Source organism: Pygocentrus nattereri, chromosome 18 (genome assembly GCF_015220715.1).
Source record: "Pygocentrus nattereri isolate fPygNat1 chromosome 18, fPygNat1.pri, whole genome shotgun sequence".
NCBI classification, from domain to species: Eukaryota; Metazoa; Chordata; class Actinopteri; order Characiformes; family Serrasalmidae; genus Pygocentrus; species Pygocentrus nattereri.
This window is the reverse complement of record NC_051228.1, coordinates 16662674-16688314: the sequence shown is the minus strand read 5'-3', so window position 1 is coordinate 16688314 and position 25641 is coordinate 16662674. Positions and strand designations below refer to the sequence as shown.

The window sequence follows — 25641 nt, the reverse complement described above, 5'->3', positions numbered from 1 at the left end:
TTCTCTCTTTTCCTCTCTATCTCATCTTGTTTTTCTTTTCCTCTATTCTCTTCCTTTTTTCCTTTCTCATTTCTGTTCTCCCTCTCCCCACCCCCACTCTTTTCTTTCCCATGGGAGACATACACATTCATTGATTCCCCAGCACAAGAGCAATATTATCTCTGTCTCTCTCCCTCTCTCTCTCTCTCTCTCTCTCTCTCTCGCTCTCTGAGAGAAGCTGGTGGTCAGCTGAAAGAGAGCACTCATACTTATTCATTTTTATGGCATGATGGTGCAAGTGAAGTGATGTTCTTGTTGTTGTCATCTTCGCATGTGGATGATGAGCCTATAGCAGTTTAGCCCCACTCATTCAGCCTATAGCAATTTAGCCCCACCCATGCAGCCTATAGCAGTTTAGCCCCACTCATTCAGCCTATAGCAGTTTAGCCCCACTCATTCAGCCTATAGCAGTTTAGCCCCACTAATTCAGCCTATAGCAATTTAGCCCCACCCATGCAGCCTACAGCAGTTTAGCCCCACCCATGCAGGCTACAGCAGCTTATCCCCACCCATTCAGCCTACAGCAGTTTAGCCCCATTCAGTCAGTCTATAGCAATTTAGCTCCACCCATGCAGCCTACAGCAGTTTAGCCCCACCCATGCAGGCTACAGCAGCTTATCCCCACCCATTCAGCCTACAGCAGTTTAGCCCCATTCATTCAGCCTATAGCAGTTTAGCCCCACCCATTCAGCCTACAGCAGTTTAAACCCACCCATTCACACTGAAGTTTTAGCTACTGAAGTGTTTTAGCTACTGGATGTACATAGTAACCCCACCCCCAACTACATGACTGCATGGCGATCTGATAATTTGGAGGATGCTGTGATATTCAGGGAAAAACATACACAGTGGAATTTTTTGGTTTCCAGCAGCTGAGTGATTTTAGAAAATGCTGTTCAAGCTCCTTATTTGAGTGTGACTACAAAACACTGACATTATAATAATGCAGAACCTCAGCAGTCAGTGTTCTGATGCAGTCAGATTCAGGTGGATGGTTTGTTGATTTGATTGTTTTATATGAGTGGAGTTGAGTTACGTTGCTGTGCAGCGTAAACAGATACAGAGTGATTCATTAATGCATTACATACACAGCTAATCAATACGATCAATACAACCTCTCAGAGAGCACAGAAATACTCTCACTGTGTACACTTCTCCCTCTGTCTCTCTCTCTTGCTCTCTCTCTCTCTCTGTGTCTCTGTCTGTTTCTCTCTCCCTCTGTCTGTCTGTCCCATCTTCATGATTCTGGAAATTGCAAGAAGCAAATTGCAAAAAAAAAAAAAAAAACATATCAGCCGAATGATTTTGTGCTTCCCTTACAGCTGAGGGTTGTTGGGCTTATGTTGAAACATACAGTGTCAGAAAAAACACAGTCAAGACTGACTGATGAGCTCCACCTCAGAGCTCCAGAGCTACAACTAAAGAAAACTTTAGACACCAAACCTGTCTGGCTGATTGGAATAAGTGGGGCAACTGGGGGAATTTAATTGTAACTCTCTCTCTCTCTCTCTCTCTCTCTCTCTCTCAGGCCGGGGCGTCCTCTATGTGGGCGTCCTGTTGTGGATTGTTGAATGAGGTGATCGGTACAGGGTCAGTGCGGGGGCAGCAACCTGGTTTTGGTGGGGCTGCCGGACCCTTCCGTTTCGCCCCGAGTGCCGGATACTCCACCTACCCACCGACCCCGACCCCCACTGCCACCGCTGGACTGGTGTGCAAGGCCTGTGGACTCGCATTCTCTGTCTTCAGACGCAAGGTAGGATAGAGGGCATATTACTGAGCTTCCACTAACTGGATGCTTTATTAGAAATGCCTACTATGTGCTTCATTTAACCGGCCACTTTATAAGAATCACCTGCCTTGTGCTTATACTATCTGCCAACTTTGTTATAAACACCCACCTTGTGCTTACACTAACTGGCCACTTTATTAGAAACACCTACCATGTGCTTCTACTAACTTTACTAACTGTTGAATTTTCAAGATTTCTCTTCATGTGTACGTTGTACAACCCCAATTCCAATTAAGTTGGGACATTGTGTAAAACATAAATAAAAACAGGATATAATGATTTGCAAATCCTTTTCAACCTATATTAAATTTAATACACTACAAAGACAAGATATTTAATGTTCAAACAGATAAAGTTTATTGTTTTTTGCAAATATTCACTCATTTTGAATTTGATGCCTGCAACATGTTCCAAAGAAGTTGGGACAGGGGCAACAAAAGACTGGGAAAGTTGAGGAATGCTCAGATAACACCTGTTTGGAACATTCGACAGGTGAACAGGTTAATTGGAAACAGGTGAGTGTCATAATTAAAGGGAGAATCCCTGAAAGGCTCAGTCATTCACAAGCAATAATGGGGTGAGGTTCACCACTTTGTGAACAACTGCATGAGCAAACAGTCCAACAGTTTAAGAACAACGTTTCTCAACGTGCAATTGCAAGGAATTTAGGGATTTCATCATCTACAGTTCATAATATCATCAAAAGATTCAGAGAAATATCTGCAAGTAAGTGGCAAGGCAGAAAACCAACACTCAATCCCTCAGGCGGCACTGCATTAAAAACCGACATCATTCTGTAATGGATATTACCACATGGGCTCAGGAACATTTCAGAAAACCATTGTCAGTGAACACAGTTCGTCGCTCCATCTACAAGTGCAAGTTAAAACTCTGCCATGCAAAGCGAAAGCCATATATCAACAACACTCAGAAACGCTGCCAGCTTGTCTGGGCCTGAGCTCATCTGAGATGGACTGACGCAAAGTGACAAAGTGTCCTGTGGACGTTGTGTCCTCAGGGTCAAAGAAGAAAATGACTGTCCAGATTGTTACCAGTGCAAAGTTCAAAAGCCAGCACCTCTGATGGTGTGGGGGTGTGTTAGTGCCCATGGCATGGTAACTTGCACATCTGTGAAGGCACCATTAATGCTGAAAGGTACATACAGGTTTTGGAGCTGTAAGGGGGAGCGAGGAGGCGGACGCACATGCTGAGATAAGCGAGATTTATTATGGGCAAATCCAGGGTCATGGTCAAAACAGTCCAGGGTCAGTGAGCCGACACGTACAGATTTAGGGTATGACATAACAAAGACCAGACCCAACACAAACAAAGACCAGGTACAAAGATACAATGACTGGCAAACGCAAGGGGCAAACATAGGGCTTAAATACACGTAACAATGAGGGACAGGTGAATACAATCAGGGGCGGAGTAACCAAACAGGGGGCAGGACTGAAACCAAAACAAAGGAGCACATGGACAGGACTGGGAGGGGCCAACCATGACAGTAACCCCCCCCCCACCCCTCAAAGGCACGCACACCGAGGCGTGCCACACAGAACTGAAAACAAACCAAGAAAGCAAAACCAAGAAGAAAACCAAACTAGACAGGCACAGACACCGAAGCCAGAGCAGAGGCAGAAACGGGCACAGAGGCAGAACCGGGCACAGAGGCAGAACAAGAAACAGGAACAGACACAGACGGAGACACACCAGACACAGGAACAGACGAAACAGAACGAGGCCAAAAAACGGAGGGAGGACAAGGAGGCACAACACAAAACGACGCCGACCGAGAGACGACCAGAGACACAGGACAAGGAAAACAAGAACGAACAACAGACCACGCAAAAGACAGGGGAACAGGCACCAAGACAGACACAGGAACGGAAACTGGTACAGAAACAGAAACAGGAACAGAAACAAAAGGAGACACAGGAACGGGAACCGAGACAGACACAACCGCAGGGACCAGGACAAATCCAGGGACCGAACAGGGCAGAAACAAAGGAACAGAAACAGACACAGGAGGCACAGAAGGACCACGGGGAACAGAGACAGTAACGGAAGGCCCAGGGGGAACAGACACAGGCGAGGGCGGGATGGGCAGGAACAAAGGGGATGTAATGTCCACGGAGGCAGGCAGGCCTGCTACGACGTCCACGGAGGCAGGCGGGCCTGCTACGACGTCCACGGAGGCAGGCGGGCCTGCTACGACGTCCACGGAGGCAGGCGGGCCTGCTACGACGTCCACGGAGACAGGCGGCGGGTCCGGAGGCACGGCGACTGGCGGCGGGTCCGGAGGCGCGGCGACTGGTGGGGGGTCCGGAGGCGCGGCGACTGGCGGCGGGTCCGGAGGCGCAGGTGGCTGTAGCTGTAGCTACAGGTGGCTGTAGCTCTGCTCCCAGGTGTCTTCAATTGAATACAGGTTGAAAAGGATTTGCAAATCATCGTATTCTGTTTTTATTTTATGGTTTACACAACGTCCCAATTTCATTGGAACTGGGGTTGTAAATTAGTCCTGCGCCGCAGGATACTGTTGCAGGTCAGGAATCATTTGGGAGAGCATAGCTCTACTTTTCGGACACCATAATTATATGTAAAAAATGCTTTAAACCACTCGTAGCAGAACACTATGGATGTACTAAATGCAATATTACATAAAGTTAATAGATCATAGGCTTTTAAGGATAATGTATGTTAATAATAAAAGCCCTTTGCTTGCCAGACGGCACCCAGTGTGCTTGTAAAATATAATTTACAGTCACAACGTCTGACTGCACAATTAATCTTGGCTCTGTTTTCAGGGGTGCATGATATGAAGAAATATGAAAAATACATTTTAAGGATATACAACATGCATATTTTGACACAGACAAAATATGCTAGTAGTGTCATATTTAAAAACTGCTGCTAAAAGCTATGAACAGTAATTGTTGTTCAACATTTTACATAATGTACTACACTAAATCCAGTCAAGCTCTCCTTGTTAAAAAAACATGATTGGTCATTGTTCTTTAATTACTAACAAAATTGTCCATATATTCACAATTACTCAAATCCTTTAAAACTACAAAACTTACACAGTAATAATAAAATGTGATCATATGGAATTCTGCATGGCTAATCACTCTTTCCGTCTCTCTCCGGCAGCATGTTTGTTCGGACTGTAAGAAGAGCTTCTGCTCGCTGTGCTCAGTGCTGCAAGAGAACCTGCGCAGGTGTGTTACCTGCCACCTGCTGTGGGGGACAGCGTTCCAGCGACGACGTTTGATGCGTCTGCGTGTGAAGGACCTGCGCCAGTACCTGCGTCTGCGCAACATCAGCACTGACACCTGCAGGGAGAAGGAGGATCTGGTGGAGCTGGTGCTCAGACACCTGGGAGCAGAGCTACAGCCACCTGAGGACCAGGAGGAGGAAGAGGAGGAGGAGGAGGAAGAGGAGGAGGCGGAGTCAGACAATCTGCACCCTGCTCTGCCCACAGCCCTAACCCCACCCCCTACAGCACGCTCCACCTCCCAGCACTCTGTCTCTGCACTGTCAGTCTCTGCCTCTCAGGGAGAAACTCCCAGCCCCAGCAACAGCTCAGGAACCAGCCAGGTACACAGCGTGCAGGTGAACCCTGTAGAGGTGGAAACAGAATTATAACCTGAGCTGATCAGTAGCCTACACCTGTCTACATGGCTCCACCCTTTCCTATGGATACCTTGCACTCGTTTCCATGATTTCCCTACACCCATTTCCATGCTTACTCTACACCCAATTTCATGGTTTCTCTGCACCCATTTCCATGGTTTCTCTACACCCATTTCCATGTTTCCCTACATCCATTTCCATGGTTTTTCTACACCCATTTCCATGTTTCCCTACACCCATTTCCATGGTTACTCTACACCCATTTCCATGTTTCCCTACACCCATTTCCATGGTTACTCTACACCCAATTTCATGCTTTCTCTGCACCCATTTCCATGGTTTCTCTACACCCATTTCCATGTTTCCCTACACCCATTTCCATGGTTTTTCTACACTCATTTCCATGGTTACCCTACATCAATTTCCATGGTTTTCCTACACCCATTTTCATGGTTACCCTGCACTGATTTCCATGGTTCCCCTACACCCATTTAATAGTTGCACTGCACTGATTTCCATGGTTTCCCTACACATATTTCTATGATTACCCTACACCAATTTCCATGATTACTCGACACCCATTTCCATGGTTTCTCTACACCCATTTTCATGGTTACCCTGCACTGATTTCCATGGTTTCCTTTCACACATTTCTATGGTTACCCTACGCTCCATGGTTACACAGTTCCCATTTGTATGGTTACACTACTGCAGTTTCAATGGTTACACTATGCCATTTTCTATAATAACACTATGCTAATCTCCATGGTTACAAAATACCCGTTTCTTTGGTTATGCCATGGTCATTTTCATGGTTACACTGCACTCATTTCCACAGTTATACTGTGCTAATTTCCATGGTTATGCTACACCTCTTTCCTTACTAACACTATTCTAATTTCCATGGTTATGCCGAGCCCATTTCCTTGATTTAGTTACACCTATTTCATGGTTATGTTAAACTGATTTCAGTAGTTATGTTACACCAATTTCCATGATAACACTTCTTAAACCAAAACTATACAGTTGCACACAGATACTCCTGTACATATGTGCTGTACTCCGTCTCACCCTGCATTCCTCTGTGTTCCTCTACAGCCGCCGGGCTGAGCCGCTTATGTAACTGTGGAACAGCCTGCTTTATAATTCCCTCCACAGCCAGAGCACTGAACACGCACACAGAGTGGCTAAGCTGGAATGCCGGTGCTCTGTTTCCTGAATGTGGAAAAACAATCCGGCCTTTAAACTCTCAGTGGATAAAAGACAGTTTTAGCTATCTGTCGACATTGGTCCATGTTTATAGATAACAGTGAGTCATACAGTGTCAGAAGCCACATAATCAAGAGAATAATTAGAGATACTAAACGTCATACTAAAAGTTGACTTCCTTTTCTCCAGCTTCTTATTTGAATTTTATGTTCCTCCTTAGCAGGTAAATTCTGGCCCTTAACGTGTTTCGGCCAAGTGTGATGATTTAAGCATGGTGCTAATTGGTGGAGTATTGTCTTCCAGTTGGAGAATGGGAGAGAAAACTGGGGGAATTTTTGCTGAACTGTTGCTTTAAGGAGATTGCATGTCAGTTATTTCAAGGTCCTGGTGATGCTGCAGATGTGCGTGAGGAGCAAAGACTGACCCATACATTATTAAATCAAACTCACATGGGTCAGCACGGAGAGCCAAGTGGACTGTAGCGTAAATGGCACACAGGGATGGACAGTTTTCTATTATGGTCAGTTTACATTACATAATTATTTAAATCAAATGAATTAATTACACAGGTACATAATGAATCACGGTACCTTGCTGTATGGACAAGTTTGCACTTTGTTTGTGTCTCCTTCCAAAAATGACAGAAACAGCCACAATGTAAAGTCTTTTCCTCTCTGCAAAACAAGACGGTACCCACAACAAGTTTAGCAAATTCAAATCTAAATAAAATACTTCACCTGAGGCATGGATTGAAAGTTTAGGATCAGCACTTTCCACATAATTTCTCCACTTGTTTTTATGAGCTATGAGTCAGAAATAATTCAACAGAACAGCAGAAGAGGCATTGTAAGAAAGCGTGAGCAGTATAGTTAGAGCTAAATCATCAGCTATAAGTAGTGTTTCAAGATGCTGACAATTCCCTCTGCAGGAAAAGACACATATTTTATGACATCAAATGGAAGTTTCATAAAACAATAAGTCATGAAAGGATGTGCATTACAGTGATTTTATCATGGTTAAATGTGCTGTTAGGCACAATAGGAAGTGCAGTAAAAGCCCATGAGAAAATCATTGTAATGCACAGCTTCAGGAGGCTTATGATGATAAGAATTACTTTTTAAAGATGTACAGTCGAATGCAAAATTTATAAAGTGTAAATTAAGTTAACACATCCTCTACAGAGAACACACTTCTGCATATATTAATAAACAACCACTGTTTATTTACTGAATTTAACATATTGGGGAAAAAATAGAACATAAAACATGCTTGAAGAAGTTATAAAACATTTTATATTTCTGAAATTCATTACATAAATTGTATTATTTATATATATATATATATATATATATATATATATATATATATATATATATATATATATCATTATTATCATTATTATTATTATTTCCCCCACAATTCATTTCTAGATGCTTCTATCTTTTACAGTTAATTAGGCTGTTTTTGTTACTGTGCCTTTAAGACTGATATATGTAAATGAGCTCTGTTCTGATTGGCCACCCTATATCGTGCATCATTTAAAAAGCAAGCTGATTTGAAACACTATAATGCCAGTACTAACAGGTTGAGCTAAACCATTGCAGAGTATGTCGCTGCTGTGAGAAGAAAACCTCGTATCTCCATTTTGTTTTTCAGTTTTTGACATAATTTGAAAAAGCCTGTTGACCTTTACATTGTGTGTAAATTTTGTTAAGAATAGACCAAAAGAAATGACCCAAAATTACTTGGAAAAATGTGTGGTTACATTGACATTAAAAGCACAGTATGTTTGTTTCTTCTCCTGTAAAGTTACCGTTTTGGAAATATAAGGTTTTCTTCCAACAACAGCGACATGTAAATGCACTGATTTTTTTTATTGACATCAAAGGAACACTGAATTCAAAACACTTCTGTATTTGGTCTGTATGGACTGGGAACTGAACAGCACACTTTAGAAACTTTAACAGTGTTCACATACTACATCTGACAATTTTTATGTAAAAAAAAAAAAAGTTTTTATTTGTTTGGGCTCTGGGCAGCACGGTGGCGTGGTGGGTAGCGCTGTCGCCTCACAGCAAAGAGGGCCTGGGTTCGATTCCCCGGCCGGGTGACCGGGGTCCTCTCTGTGTGGAGTTTGCATGTTCTCCCCGTGTCTGCATGGGTTTCCTCCGGGTTCTCCGGTTTCCTCCCACAGTCCATAGACATGCAGTCAGGTCAATTGGATGTGCTATATTGTCCCTAGGTGTGTCTGTGTGTCTGCCCTGCGATGGACTGGCGACCTGTCCAGGGTGTATCCTGCCTTCCGCCCAAAGACTGCTGGGATAGGCTCCAGTTCCCCCCCCGCGACCCTGACGGAGAAGCGGCTTAGAAAATGGATGGATGTTTGGGCCACAGATAGAGCTTCAGTTCTAAAAACTATTTGAGGAGTTTATTATTAGTATTATTATTATTATCACTAAGTGCATCTGCTGATGCTTTGTCAATGATGATGTGTACAGAAGCTTCAGCAGATGTACTTACAAACAACAGTATTTCAGCACTGTATTATTTCATCAGTGGTGCCGATGATGATGATGGTCTGTTTTTCTGTATATTTCATTTTTCAGGATCACGGGGACATTGCATCTGTCTCTCTCCTGACACTGGAGCCCAATGATCGTTTACTAGAGGTGAGTAAACTGAGTGAAGGAATGTGAAACGTCTCTGTTGTGAACTATTCACTGATTTGTGTCTGTTTGTGAACTCGCAGTCCAGTCCGGTGGTGCAGCGGCGAGCACGGGCCTCTCTTTCTGATCTGTCCCACGAGGAGGACATCGAAGCTCTCACCGTTCGGCAGCTGAAGGAGATTTTAGCGCGTAACTTTGTTAATTTTTCGGGCTGCTGTGAGAAATGGGAGCTGGTGGAGCGAGTGCACCGACTGTACCGAGAAAATGAAATCAACCGCAGGTCCAGTGAGTGGAAAACTGCATTTTTATTTGTGTTTCTAATACAAATACTGCCTTTCTTTTTTCTGGTATTGATATTGAAACTCTATGTAATGCAATATACAAATCCCATATTTTTTCTTTAAAGCTACTGTGCTTTAAAATGATCTATTTTAGTGAACTCTAATTAAGGAGATTGTCTCTAAGTAATGGGCTATGATGCCTTGTTTTTAGCTGTATTGTTGTTGAGTTTCCCTGCACAAAACCATCTTAGACCAGTATAAGTTCTATGCTGATTTAACTGGTCTGGTGCTGGATTAGTTGCTCACCCAGGATGGTCTTGCTTGTTGATCAGCATAACAGGAGTGGTTGATTTCTTGAGTTGTGGAGTTATTGAGTTGTTGAGCTGTGGAGTTGAGTTGTTAAGCTGTGGAGTTGTTGAGCTGTGTAATTGAGCTGTGGAGTTGGTGAGGTGTTGAAATATGCAGTTGTTGAACTGTGGAGTTGTTGAGATGTTGAGCCGGAGGTTGTTGAGCTATGGAGTTATTGAAATGTTGGTGAGGTGTTGAGCTGTGGAGTTGAAATGTTGAGCTGTGGAGTTATTGAGATGTTCAGCTGTTGAGTTGTTGAGCTGTGGAGCTGAGTTCTTGTGGAGTTGTTCAGTTATTGAGCTGTGGAGTTGTTCAGTTGTTGAGCTATGTAGTTATTGAATTATTGAGATGTTGAACTGTGGAGTTGTTGAGTTGTTAAGCTGTGGAGTTGTTTAGTTGTTGAGCTGTGCAGTTATTGAGATGTTGAGCTGTGGAGTTGTTGAGTTGTTGACCTGTGGAGTTATTGAGATGTTGAGCTGTGGAGTTATTGAGATGTTGAGCTGTGGAGCTGTGGAGTTATTGAGATGTTGAGCTGTGGAGTTATTGAGATGTTGAACTGTGGAGTTGTTGAGTTGTTAAGCTGTGGAGTTGTTTAGTTGTTGAGCTGTGCGGTTATTGAGATGTTGAGCTGTGGAGTTGTTGAGTTGTTGACCTGTGGAGTTATTGAGATGTTGAGCTGTGGAGCTGTGGAGTTATTGAGATGTTGAGCTGTGGAGTTATTGAGATGTTGAGCTGTGAAGCTGTTGAGCTGTGGAGCTGAGTTCTTGAGTAGTTGAGTTGAGTTGCTGATCTATGTTATTGTTTGCTCTCTGGTGTGGATCAGAGGAGAATGGGTTCCCCTTTTGAGACTTGGTTCCTCTCAAGGTTTCTTCCTCTTGCTTTGTGGGAGTTTTTTTCTGGAAAGCTGCTTTATGACAGCACCTGTTGTAGAAAGCGCTATATAAATAAACTTTGACTTGACTTTAACTGTTTAGTCAGTTTGGCAGTGCTGCAGTATAGTTTAGAGGAGTTCAGTGCAGCAATGGAGTTCAGTGCAGCAGTGGGACACAGACAGACGAGAAGACAGTTTATCTGTGAACTTTCCAACTGTAATAATTGTTCTCAGGAAGAAACATCTTGAAAAGAGCAACAGAGAGAGCAGCGTGTGATGTTTAATTAGAGTTCCTCAGCATGTGGATCGTAGCGGACTGTGTGGGGGCTGAATGAGCTAAAGTGAATCATGCTGGTGAAGAATGAGGAGGATGGGGCTGTAAATCTCCCACAGAACCTCACTTTGAATACACTCGGAATTTCGAAGCGACTTTCTCTTTGAAATTCTTTGTTTCATTCAGGTTCATTCTTAATGGCAAATACAGACATGCAGAATAATGTAAATAAATATTTACAGACATGCCATATGGTGTAAGTGAACATTAATTAATGAAAAATAATATGAAATACAGATATGAAACATCATTTGTATAGTGCATGCTCATTTTGGAGTAGGAACTACGGCATCTTCACAGAATTGATATCTTTCTTTTGTGCCTTTTTCTTTGCAGTGGAAAATGTGAGCAACAGCATCACGGCAGGTAAGCATTTCTACAATTTGCAGAATTAGCCACACATTAATGCTCTCTTTTCACCAATCTATAGTTTAAGAAAGTGATCAAAAGTCCAAATCCACATAAGATGTAGTCACAATCAACCACGACATGTTTGGTGTCTGAGGTTTACTTCTTTAGTTTTAGCACTGGAGCTACGACGCTAATGTAATTAACGAGTAACTGAAATCTGTACCCCATCAATTAGCTTTATGCCTAAGTCATCACACTTTCCAGCTTCTGATTGGCATCCAGTTCAGCATTATTTTGTCATATTTCAGTTCAGTATTAATAAACAGTATAAATGATTTAATAGTCAGTGAATGTAAACGTAAATGGATGTGTCTGATTTGACTCACTTTCTATGAAGTGTCTCTCATTCACTGTCTTTCACCGAAACCACTGTTAATGAACAAAACTAGACAGCCAGCATCAAAAAGGGTTGGGGCTTACACTAAAGACACACCCACCCATCAAATGTATACCCCAGAAGCAGGCGACACCTCCAAAACATGTTTGGTCTCCAATAGGGGTGGGTGATACGGCAAAAAATTATAGAATATATCTATAAAAAAATATAGAACACTACTTCAGAACATTTTCATGGTGCATAATATGCATCACATATTTCATTTTTCTAAGCTTTAATAAGTTGGAACAGATAAAATGTATTTTAATTTATGCACATAATGTATCTATAGAATAATAATCAGATTGCGTCAGTAATAGGTTCAGATGTGTTTACACTTAATAATCTGATAACTGCAGAAAATCAGATTGTGCCCGTAAATGATTTCTGCTTTACAACCAGGCAATAAACTCACAGAATAAGACGCAAATTAAATGTAACGTAAAACTCAAACATCATTCTTAAACATTGAGTCACTTTACCTGAAAATATGAACATACATCATCTAGAAGATGAAGAATATTTAAATCCTTAATTTCGGAAAGTATGTAGTCTCATGGGTGCTGTGTTAAATGCCTGCCTGCTTTTCTGTGACAGCGCAATGTTTCCACACATGCACAGACTGAGAGAAACCAAAGAAATCAGAGAGAGGGTTTACATGCACTGAAAAGCTGCATTATTGAGCTCAAATCCAGCCACTTTATCAGATTTCTTAATCTGATCTAAGAAATCAGAGTGTGCTGTTAACACGACCTCTTAATAATCAGACTGCAGAAATAAGATGATTGGATTATTAAGTGCATGTGAACACACTCAGTGCTGCACTAAATCCATTTAAACAGGATTAATTATGCTCACTTTGTAGTGTTGTTAGTTTTCCTTATGTACTGACTCTACCCACAATAAGCTCAGAAAAGTCAATTATTATGATAACGATAAAATATTGTCATATTTCCCACCCTTAGTGTCCAGGCGTTTAACTACAAGATTTAGTGTGTCTGCTTGTAGTTCAGCTTCACGGTGAAGTTTCGTTCATGTTTGTAGCTCACAGTAAACCATAGCATGTCCTAAACCACATCTTCAGGTCTGGATCACCTTAATGTTGAGCTGAGTGCAGTTTGAGTGGGCTGAGAGGAATTATGAGGATAAATTTACAGGGAAAATTTGGGTGACTGTTGACCTCTGGTGGTTGTTCACTACATATGCCTAGTAGCTTCAGTGCTAAACCAAAGATGCAACAATCATGTCTCATAGGGATGCAACGGTACATGGTATATTGTTGAACTGTTTGGTACGACTCTTCCAGTTCAATATGCACACCCTAACCGTGGAGTTGACAGCATGCCTGTCAATTTCCTACAAGTTCCAAAACGGCAGAGTACACACTTACTCCACAGAACATCTCTGGAGCCGATCAGAACTTTCCTGGAGCCAGTCAGCGCTTTGTCTGCAAATATGAGCTGGTGAACAGAGGTGGAGCTAAAGACGAATAAATCCTCAGTTCCAATGTGACAATGACAAGTGCTAGTGAGACAGAGAAGTTAAGGCTTCCGCAAAACCTTCAAAACCTTTACTTTGTAATGAAGGTCTACACACCAGCGCTCTGAGTCTACGTGCAGCGGTGCTCATGACTCCGGCAGCCAGTCTTTTAGGTAAACAGATAGATGCTAATCTACACTAGCATCATTAGCCTAGCCTCTTTTACCTCATAAACAGCCGGTGTGTAGAGTAATTGTAACTCTGTACCAGAGTTCTTACAGTAAACTGACACTGTGTGATCAGACGCTGAACACTTTATTAAATTCAGTTTATATGAGTGTAAAAATAACCCTGATTCTGCCATTTATCTGCTCTTCCTGTCTGTGTTCATAGCAGTGCTCTGCTATCTGACACAGTGCATCCGGTGTGCGATGGCCTTTACAGTGTCCCTTCATGCACACATTTCAGCAGCAAAGTAATTCCCAAACTCCATAAAACGTCACAGAGAGAAACTGAAAGTGCACTGACACGGGCACCCTCGCTAGCTCTGATTAATGATTTAAAGTAGAGAAGCTGAAGCTCCGACAGACTGGCAGAGCTGAGCAGATCTTTCAGTTACAGTACACTCTTAAAAAGATGGTTCTTCAGGGGTTCTTTAATAAGGAAAATGGTTTTATAGAGTGCCATGAATGCTTAAAGAACAATTTGCATGATTAAATACTGCTTTGCATGGTAAAACAGTTCTTCAGATTAATGGCGAAGGTTCTGTATATAATTCTATGTAGAATCTTTTTGAAAAGGGTTCTGTATAGTACCAAAAAGGCATGTCAAAAAGGGTTCTTCTATTGTAACAAGGTTGATATCAGAATAGCAGAACCCCTTTTGGTGCTGTATCATCATTAGAGCATCATTGGTGCATCTCCAACAATCTGAGGAACCTCTTCTTGATGCAGAGAACCCTTTAATCATAATCAGTTGTTTGAACGTTGAGCAATTGATTTAACAAGTGCAATCAGATGAGCTTCAGCTTGTTTGGATTGAAAACATGCAGCCACACCGGCCGTCTGCGCATCAGATGGACACCCCTGCATTAACATTAGCCAAAAACCATCGCAGTTACTGAACCGTGGACCCACTGCACCTGCAGTGTCTCAGCTGATCGACTACCTCTAGGGTCAGTGCACAAATTATTTTAAGAATCAGTCCAGAAAGTGTTTACACCTGTGGTTTTAAGCTGGTGATGTTCATCTGGTTCTTTGTGATCTGATCAGTGTGTGAGTGTGTTCCTCTGTGAATGAGTGCTACTGTGTTTTAATGCTGTTCTGCTCCATCTGTCTTTAACAAAGTGGTGGCGTATCCTCCTCCGATATGTGATGGAGGAGTCGGAGGTAAGAACTTCAGTGACTGACGCGCTCCTGATCCTCTATAGTGCATGCTGGGAAATGAAGTCTTTTTCTTTTAACCCATCTCAGTGTGCTGTTTCATTTCCACCTGCATGATCCATCTGTGTTAACATCTCATCTGTGTTCTGTCTTTGATCTGATCAGGTCTGTACATTGCCTGTGGACAGTTTGCAGACCTTTTGACACAAATGATCATGTTTTCATTGTCATTTTTACAATAACTGACCATATTATAGTCTAATCAGGTTTATTTAGAGGAAAAGAGTATCATAGGTAAATATTTGTGCCTATATTTTTTATTTACCTTTATTTAACCAGGAACTTTTTTACTGCGATTTAAAAATCTCTTTTAGAGGAGTGTCTAAGACAGAGGGCAACACATAATAAATTGTTCCCACAAAACAAATTACACATTACAACATAAAACAGAAAAAGCAATAATCATAAACCCCAATAATTCATTTAAAATATTGACAGTTTTAGCCACTTACACTATCTGAAGAATGTTTTTAAAGCTATTGAATTACACATATTCCTGAAGTTTTAAGTCTGTCTGTAACAAATTCCAGTCAGATGGTGCAACATAACTAAAAACTTGTTTTCCTAATTCAGTGTGTACAGAGAGCATCTTACAAAGACACTGATAAAGGCGCTGATCATAGTTCGTGGTTCCTTTTTGATTTAGAAAATTACTCAGATTAAGAGGTAATAATCTAAATGTAGAGTTATAAATTAAAATACATCATATAGTCCGAGGACAGGGCTGCTCTTTCATTAAGAACACAGTGGATAGAAATCAACCAACAATTAGTAATAAATGTTAAAGCTTCGTGTTAAACGGTGTCTAATGTGCATAAGCAGTACATAGGTGCATGTAATTGACATCTCTGTAATCAATTACTGGTAAAAAAAATAGCATAAACAAGTTTATTCCTGAAATAAAATTCCAAATTTTATCTATAGTTGTAGAATATGAGGGTTAAATGTTGAAAAAAATTGTGTAATACTAAACCAAGATATTTGTATGCAGACACTTTTGCACCCACATTTAAAGTGGTGGCAGGCGGAAGGTTCGATGGCTTCCTTGAACAACACTTTTAGTGTTTTGTCAACATTTAAACAAGGTTAAGTCTATAAAGTAAAAGTTGTATAATATTGAAAGCATCTTGTAAGTTACACAAAGCTTGGTTGTGATTAGGTACTGAACAGTTCATGACAGTATTATCAGCATAATAATAAATATTTGCATTTGCACACACACACATATACACACACACACACACAGAGTAAAAAGCCCAGGAGGCCCTAGAATGGATCCTTGAGGTACTCCCTTAGCCATCATGAAGGCCTAAAGCCTTTAGCCTGCACATCCTGTGTTCTACCAGATAAATAATACATAATGCTACAGCCACACCAACTTTCTCCCCTCATGATGTCAGCACTCCTTTCAGGTGTTTTGAAAGAGTTTTAATACAATGCATACAAACACACACACATATATGTACTGTACCTTTTATATATACTGTATACTGTATGTTTGTACTACATCAAATCTCTTCTTCAAATTTCTAAATGTAAGGAAAGTTCAGTTTTTCATGATATGAGCTCTTTTTAGTGGGTCAGTTTGTGTTTAATGTTAGTGTAAAATCACATTTCACACCTCTAATGATTTACTCTGCTGGCTGAAGGCCAAATGTCAATGGAAAGGCCGCCCTTCGATTTAGCCCAATATACTGAGTACCTTTCTGGAGAGGATCCAGAAGGTTCTGCTGATGTTCTGCAGCTAAAGCACACTTTATTAGAGTAGAGCGTTTAATAAAGCCTAATGAAGAGGGACGTCAGCGAAGAGCTCCGGCAGTCTGCAGATTTCTTTGTCCTCCACAGCTTTCACTCAGACTAGCAGAGAAATATAAAAAAATAAAAACCAATCACTATGTCGGAGCTTCTCCACTGAGACCTCCAGAACTTCTGCTGTAAAACTGTCATTAATAAAGAACCTGTTCCTCAGAATAGCGTCTGAACTCCCACAAGAAACCAAGCGTTCTCAGGTAGAACATTCAAAAAAGCAACTTAAAGCTGACTTTTAATGTAGCATTTCATCATCTGATTATCAGGTTGTTTGACACATTTATTAATACTTATTCAATTAAATACATTCTATTTGAATTAAGGATGTTTTGAGTAAGTTTATTTATTGTATTAAAATTGTTTATTCTAAAAGCAATTTTTAGATTTCATTATATTCCACTACATGGAAGAGAATCTGGAGAGGTGGAGGTTTGCACTGGAGAGGAGAGGAATGAAGGTCAGTAGAGACCAGACGGAATACATGTGTGTGAATGAGAGGGAGGCAGGTGGAAAGGTGAAGATGCAAGGAGTAGAGGTCGTACAGGTGGATGACTTCAAATATCTTGGGTCAACCATCCAGAGCAATGGACAGTGTAGAAAAGAGGTGAAGAAGAGGGTGCAGGCAGGATGGAGTGGGTGGAGACGGGTGTCAGGGCTGATGTGTGACAGAAGGATAGCAGCAAGAGTGAAAGGGAAGGTTTACAAGGCAGTAGTGCGTCCTGCTATGATGTATGGTTTGGGGACTGTGGCTCTGTCTAAAAGACAGGAGGCTGAGCTGGAGGTGGCGGAGATGAAGATGCTGAGATTTTCGTTGGGAGTGACAAGGATGGACAAGATTAGAAATGAGCAGATCAGAGGGACAGTGAAGGTGGAACAGTTTGGAGATAAAGCCAGAGAAGCCAGGTTGAGATGGTTTGGACATGTGTTGAGGAGGAATAGTGGATATACTGGGCAAAGAATGTTGGAGATGGAGCTGCCGGGTAGAAGGAGAAGAGGTAGACCTCAGAGAAGGTTTATGGATGTAGTTAAGGTGGACATGGAGATGGTTGGTGTGAAAGTAGAGGAGGCAATGGATAGGGCAAGATGGAGGCAGATGATCCGCTGTGGCGACCCCTAAAGGGAGCTGCCAAAAGAAGAAGTGGAAGATATTCCACTACAGTTCCTTTTATGTTTTGTTTTCCATGTTCAACATTCTAATATTTTCTGTTGTGCTTGTTTTTATTTGCTCTTTTAAAGCATCAATCTGAAACAATTTTTTTGTTTTCAGAAGTATAAATCTGTGACTCACAGCAGTTTGACTGTGATTCTTTAGGAAACAATTTAGTGCATCATACAGAAATACATGTTATACTTTTTTGTAATGCTAATGAAGCTAGATTTAGGCCCAGTTTCTACATTTTATAAATGTTTATGTATCGGCAGTGGCAGATATGTACAATTAAATATTGGATTTCATTATTGGTCCACTGCTCTACCATATCAGTGCATCCCTAATTATTTTAGTACAATTCTGTATTTTTAGAAATATTATTAATATACAAATGTCACTGGTGGAATTATTTACACAGCAGCAGAGCTGATTATAATTCTAACATTCCAGAATCAATGTACTTTTGTACATTGTAATTTTAATTAATAATAATTATAATAATTATTATTATTATTATTGCTGTTGTTGTTATTATTCTGGTTGTTGTTGTTCTTAATGAAACCTGTGTTTATATAGAACCTAGAAGCTCATCATGTTTTAAAATCATGTTTTAAACAGTAAAAACAAAAATACAAACATTTGAGATGTGATTCATTAAACTGATAAATGGAAATTTGAACACTAAAATATATAATATAAAATATATATAATATAATATAAAATAATAAAATAAGTATGAAGAGAATCAAGAGTGATAAAATGAATAAAATAAGATTTGAAATAAAACAGGAACAGAATGCTAAGATAAATAAAAACATATATAAATAAAAGATAAATAAAAATCTCAGCAGCTTTTCAAAGCTGGTAACTGATATTCTTATTGTTGTTGTTGTTATTATTATTATTGTTATTATTATTATAAAACATCATATTATTGGTCAATATTATTTTGTCCCACATGCTGTTACACAATGATGTCAAAGACACTCAGACATAGACAGAGCTAAAGCCATAACAGTGTGACAGAAGATTATGAAAGAAGAATAATTTTTACATGATACACCATTTGGCCAGAAGTATATGGACACCTGACCATCACAAGTGCCTGAGCTTGTTGAACGTCCTGTTCCAAAACAACAGGCATTAATATATAACAGAAACCCCTTTTTATGAAGCTCCTGATGCACAGTCTTTGTGCTGATGTTGCTTCCAGAGGCAGAGGATAGAGGTTGGGTGGTCTGCCAATTCATGGGTGAGATGATGTTGTTCCATTTCACCGTAATAGCACTACTACTACTGCCAATGTTTTTCTAGACTGCACAGCTATATTTATACACCTGTTAGCGATATGTAATGATTAGCAGTGATTAATATGAACCATGTACAGATTTAACAAGCTGAAGAGGGTCATTTCAGATTTCACGTTGACTTTAATGTGTCTGTATGTGTTGTATACAGATGGTGGCACTGTAGCTCCTCTGGGTTCAGTGGATGAGAACCTGTGCCGTATCTGTATGGACGCTGTGATCGACTGTGTCCTGCTGGAGTGCGGTCACATGGTCACCTGCACTAAGTGTGGAAAGAGGATGAACGAGTGCCCGATCTGCAGGCAGTACGTGGTCCGAGCCGTGCACGTCTTCAAATCCTAACACTCGCACTTGCGCTGCTCCGGACCGGACTCAGAGGCGCACCCTACAGGACTGCTGCTGGACAAACGCCTCCGATGGACTGAATGCAAAATTTTCATCTTATTCACTGACTCTAGCTGTCACCCTCTTGAGTTCCAGTCTGTGTGTGCGTACTAACCCAGGGTAAGTGTGTTTTAGTGATTGAAATAAAACGTAGGAGAAGATCCGACGTGGTTTACACTCCTCCAAATGTTTCATGTGCAATATAAGATAAAGAACTGAAGTGTGTGAGTAGAGGGTGAACCGTTTGCCGTTAAAGACGCTGATCATCCGTAGCAGGACTGAAGCCAGCAGTGCTGTATAGCATGGAGGTGCCAAATACACGTCCCACTGTTACTGTTAGAAACATCACGCCACGCTCTGAATTACAGTCCACACCTGGCAACCGCATGACCAGCTAAGAGCGGATACACAGACATCCTGAAGCACCACACCCCTGCAGACAGAGCTAGAGCGCCCACTGAGCCAGAGAAAGAGGTCAGCACCTTCACTGGATCTGCTTCAGCCATTATGTAGCCACTGACCTCAGTATGGAAGGCTGTTCCTGCCAGGTAGAGGAAAAATCACCTGTTCTTCTGATTCTCACAGCAGTATGCCCACATATTGTGACTTATTGCCCCAAATTATTTGTGTATTATAAAACAATGACATTGTCCTAAAATATTAATGTATTATTATAAAACAATTATTTTCCCAAAATATTCAATCATTATAACATTATCTTTTTTTTCCTGACTTTTTCTTTAAATATTGGCTAAATATCTAAAAGTAATGAATTTTGATGTAGTATCTCAAAACAAAGACTTATTCTCTCCAAGTATTGACTTCAAAATAATGATCAGTTTTCTCTAAATATTGGCTTAATACTGTATCACAATGTGTTTTCTAGAGACTTTGAATCATTATGTTGAAAACATTACATATAAGATTTTTATTAATGAATTATTGTTATGACTACTAAGTCATTATTTTGACGGAGTAAGTAAATATTACAAGACACTATTATTACATTAAATTATTTTTTTTTATAGTCATTTGTTGTTAACTATTTATTATATATATATATATATATATATATATATATATATATATATATATATATCAACATTTTGACATCCTGCTGCAAGAAACAGAGGAGAATAAAAATCATATGTGATTTTTTTCATTCTATCTGTTGGGAATGGTTTTCCGTATGAAAGCGATAGTTAATCAAAAAAACACAATTTATATACTTTCTCTCCCAAACATAGTCGATCAGCCAAACTGTTTGCTTCTTGAGTTTTAGCACAGGAGCAATGAGGCTAGTGTAGCTAACAAGTAATGGAAGCTTATACCCACCATTTAGCATAATGCTAACTGCAGGCCAAAACCATCACACTCGCTTCAAACTGTGTAGTAATCTGCATGAAATGTGCAGTTTACACACTGCTGATCGGTGAGTATACTCAGTCATTAGCCTCATAGCTCCAGCGCTAACATGTCTTAGTCGATCCTCTACATTTGGGGGGAAAGTGTGGTAAATTTGTTTTTCCTCTGAACAGTCGCTTTAAGCTCTGTCAGGTTGATTTTGGTCTGATATCTGTCCAGTCTGAAGCTGCATGATTTTCTCCATCACGTTCCATAAATCAGTGTTTATGCCCATCAGGGACCCTCAGGTGTTCCACATTTGAGCTCTAGCACACCTGAACCAGGAAGCAGAACCACTGTTTCCTCCAATATACCAAAAACATGACTGCAGATCACTAGAGGGCACCAGAGAGCGTCCACAGTGAAGAGGAGTTGAACAGTTCATCAAAATAAATTAAATGATGTTTGTAGCAAAGCCGGTTTATGAGGAGTCTGGCCTCTTTTTATTCTCCATTATATCAAAAACATGGCTGCTAACACCAGAGGGTGCCCATGAGTGAGTCTTCAATGAATGGGGGTGAATGGAGCTTAACGGCTTACCAGTGTGTTTCTACAGCAAAAGGGTTTCAGGCATTAAGACGCTAACGTTACTGCTACTGAGTGGTAATTGGTCAGCATTACTGCTACTGAGTGCTAATTGGTCAGCATTACTGCTACTGAGTGCTAATTGGTCAGCATTACTGCTACTGAGCGCTGATTGATCAGCATTGCTGCTACTGAGTGCTGATTGGTCAGTATTACTGCTACTGAGTGCTGATTGGTCAGCATTACTGCTACTGAGTGCTAATTGGTCAGCATTACTGCTACTGAGTGCTGATTGGTCAGCATTACTGCTACTGAGTGCTAATTGGTCAGCATTACTGCTACTGAGTGCTGATTGGTCAGCATTACTGCTACTGAGTGCTAATTGGTCAGCATTACTGCTACTGACTGCTGATTGAGTTGGTGAGTGGAGCAGTTCATTGGCTGTTCGTGCTCACTGACGTCATTGAACGTACATGAGGCACCATTTTAAACGCCTACTTGAGTTTAAAAGCTTTTAAAAATATAAATGCAGTGTTAAAATGTTTTGCTGTTCTCTGTTCAGGATATGAATGTGTTATTTTATTTTAAAAATGTTTAAGCATTTATAAACTAGGATTTTACTCAATGCTCCATCTCACTCAGGAGCACCCTCTAGCGTCTGAGAATCCCGGAAGACATTAGAGTGTAATTCTCCTCTTTTCAAGCTCTGTGTTTGTAGTCATTTATGTAAGAACTTACTTTACTTTTAATAAGCTAGAAGGATGTACGAGATAAATGGAGCCAGTGTAGAGGGAACATGACTCCTTCTATTCACTCCATTATCCAGAGGGCACCAGAGAGAGTGAATGAATGGAAGTAAATGGAGCCGAAAGACTTAAATTGTTAAATGTTCAATATGTAGTTTACAGGAACGTCCTCTGTCTTTGTGAGATTATAAGGATGTATTGCTGATTACTGAATGTTGATTGGTTGGTGAGCTGATCAGGTTATTGGCTGTGCACTCACTGACATCATTAATGTTAGACCATATCAGGAAATCCTGTATCCAGAATATTAAAATGTGATTGCAGTAGTAAAAAATAGTATATGCTGTGCAGTGTTTATAAAACAAGTGCATTTCTTTGTAAAAAAAAAAAAAAAAAAAAAAAAAAAAGCATGACAAAGTATAATTTTACACAGAAGCTTCATATACCCCTATTCATTTTGCCAGCTCGTGAGCGCCCTCTGGTGTCTGACCAATGCTGAATAGTTCTCCATGCATAGAGCTTCTCTCTCAGGTGTGCTGAAATGTGGAACATCAGAATGTTTTTGAGGACTAAATTAGAAAAAAGTCCCATAAAGTTAGTATGTGGTACCAGAACGTTCTTATTTCTGTCTCAACTGTCAGTCAAAATTTACTTTGTTCGTTTAGTTTTAAGCAATATCATAAGAGTTGCGTATCTTTTGTTGTCCAATACCTCACTATATCAGTTTTCTTCTACAGCAGCGGTGCTACATGGACTGTAACTATGTTTCAGAGTTTGATTTGAGGATTTCACTTTTGTTAAACCGTATTTTTGTTTTCCCTGTGAATGTGTTTTTGATATTAATATTTTTCCAGAGTAGTAAAGAGTAAATCTGTTCCATAATCCTGTATTACACCCACATTATATCTGTCATACCTGTGTGTCCGCTTAGAAATTATATCAATTGCGTACTGTACAGTAAATCACAATTTTTTGATAAACATGTGGATGTATGTGGTTGATTAAATATTTTTCCTATTTTTTTTTTAAAGGTTTTATTCAGTTGGTCATTTTCCTTCTTAGGTAGAATGTACACAGTTGGTCATCAGTGTAAACTAGAAAACACAATCTGTAGCAGATAAAGTCTGCGTTGGGGTTTTTATCCAAATGTTTCTTGTTGTGAGCATTTGTTACGTTTATTTTTCCCCTTATGTTGCTCTAAACCCAAAAAAGCCCCATAAACCTTCAGTCACTGAGCCCTGTAGCCCACACACACACACTGTGCACCCGCCCGGTCGCTATTCCACTCTAATTCAAACTAAACAGGCATGTCACAAAGTGAAATTTGTGAAAAAAATTAAGAAAACGTCTTTCACTCCTGGAGCCGTGCAAAATTCTAAAACTGCACTCCACATAGTTTTTACTATTAGAATTTTTTTTAATTGCTCCATTAGACACATAATTACAGCTTAAATATGTGTTAATCTGCTGCAACAGTGTATTGAAATCATGGTGTACACTCATAAAAAAACACCTGGGACACCTTAGTAATGGCTTAGCACAGCCATAGCAGCCACCTGGGATAATAGCAATAGACTAGCAACACCTTAACAACCACTGGAAATAACATAGCAACAGTTTAGTAAATGCCTTAGCAACCACTTGGGATTCTATAGTAATGGCATAGCAACACCTTTACCAACCATTTAGGATGCCATAGAGGCAGCCTAGCAACACCTTAGCAATGACCTGGGATAACACAGCAATGGCCTAGCATCACCTTATAGTAACTTCCTAACAACAAGCTGGAATACTATAGCAACCTCATAGCAGTCGTGGGCTGGAGGTTAGGGAACCAGCCCTGTGACCGGAAGATTGCCAGCTTGAGCCCCTCAGCTGACAGTCCATAACTGAAGTGCCCTTGAGCAAGGCACCTAACCCCCAATTGCTCCCTGGACGCCATGGATAGGGCTGCCCACCGCCCCGGGCAAGTTTGCAGCTTACTGCCCCCTAATATGTGCGTTCACTAGTGTGCATGCATGTGTGTGATTCACTGCATGAATGGGTTAAATGTGGAGGTCTAATTCCACAGTGCAAAACACAGTTGGCAAAATAGTTCTAAAAAAAAAATCTGTAGCAATTACCTGGGATAGCACAGCATGGGATTCCTTATCAATGGCCTAGCAACACCTTAACAATACCCTAGGATTGCACAGCAACAGCCTAGCAACCCCTTAGCAATTGCCTGGGACACCTTAGCAATTGCCTAGCAACATCTCAGTTAGCACCCACCTGGATTAACACAGCAACACTTTAGCAACCTCCTAACAACCACCAAGTATTTCAGCTCAGTTCTGTTATTCTCTATTTAAGATGAATTTCAGAACCTGATCAGGAAAACCTTAAACATTCATAACTAAAAACTAATTGGAGTGCATTTTTAAAATTTTGCATGGTTTCATTAGCTAAATTGAATGCAATTCGGCTCGGTGGCCGGACAGGCTGTAGGTGAGTTGGCGTGGAATGACCTGTACGTGTTTGTGTGAGTTTAATGCTGCTATTTCTATAAGATGTCACTAACAGGAAACAAACCAAGAAGACAACGTACACACTACGAACAAGAATAAAAAATCTATGGAACAAATGTATTAAACTGAAAAAAGTGTTTGAGGGGCGTGGTCTTTGTATTTTAGAACTTTTTATTTTGATAATATCAAAGATGATTTAATAAATTTAATAAAATATGGTACCTTAAACTAACAAAATGAGTTTTCTTATTTTCATTATTGATGAAGACTCTGAGCAATATTAACTTTTAAACTACTGTGCCAGTTAGAAACCCTTCTTTCATTTAGTTTCTTCTCAAAGTAGCTTTTAAGTACATATTATTCCTTTTTCAGTTCCATAGAAAATTAAGAAAACATATCTAATGAATTAAAAATTACACAGAAGCCTCAACAAATAAATATATCGCACTAAATATCCCTACCTCCAAATTTCAGTCTTATTTCGTATTTTAGTGCATTCCATTTAGCCTGAAAGTCAGATGTGAGAGCTGGGAGTGATGTCAAACTCGGAAACCTAAATGGACGCCTCCAAGAAAACCTTTGTTGTCCCAGATAATAACTCCGCATTACAGAGTATTTTGCAAATCCAAACACTGTAGCATCATGTCCACACACACTGGGCAGTACTGTGTACAGCTGATTTAATTAGACATAAACAGACTTGCTAAAATAACAGTGTAATACTACAGCTTTTACTACTGTTGATGTGGCATCTTGAATTTTGAGCTTGGATTTTATAGTTTCTGATTAGGAAATCTGACTTGTTGGGGGTTGCAGTTGAAACTTCCTACTGGGAAATTGACTTCCCAGTTCAAATGTAACACACCTTTTATAGCATTATCTTATTATCTGATCTTCCCAGAAATATCTCCTGAAAATCCATAATTAA

At 40.3% G+C, this 25641-nt stretch overlaps 1 protein-coding gene across 2 annotated transcripts in view; it reads left to right on the top strand.

Moving 5' to 3' along the window:
* The window catches only part of rnf34b (ring finger protein 34b), a 30494-nt gene extending 9974 nt beyond the window's left edge, over nucleotides 1–20520 (top strand). The window contains exons 2-8 of one of the 2 annotated variants that reach the window (XM_017693618.2): nucleotides 1568–1792; nucleotides 4982–5428; nucleotides 9280–9342; nucleotides 9423–9624; nucleotides 11510–11539; nucleotides 14786–14827; nucleotides 19299–20520. In XM_017693618.2, the coding sequence (XP_017549107.1) occupies nucleotides 1568–1792; nucleotides 4982–5428; nucleotides 9280–9342; nucleotides 9423–9624; nucleotides 11510–11539; nucleotides 14786–14827; nucleotides 19299–19489 (1200 nt within the window). In that variant the 3' untranslated portion in view covers nucleotides 19490–20520. The remainder of the gene's footprint in view (nucleotides 1–1567; nucleotides 1793–4981; nucleotides 5429–9279; nucleotides 9343–9422; nucleotides 9625–11509; nucleotides 11540–14785; nucleotides 14828–19298) is intronic. The other variant, XM_017693620.2, reaches the window with a different exon arrangement.
* Nucleotides 20521–25641: the final 5121 nt, after the last annotated feature.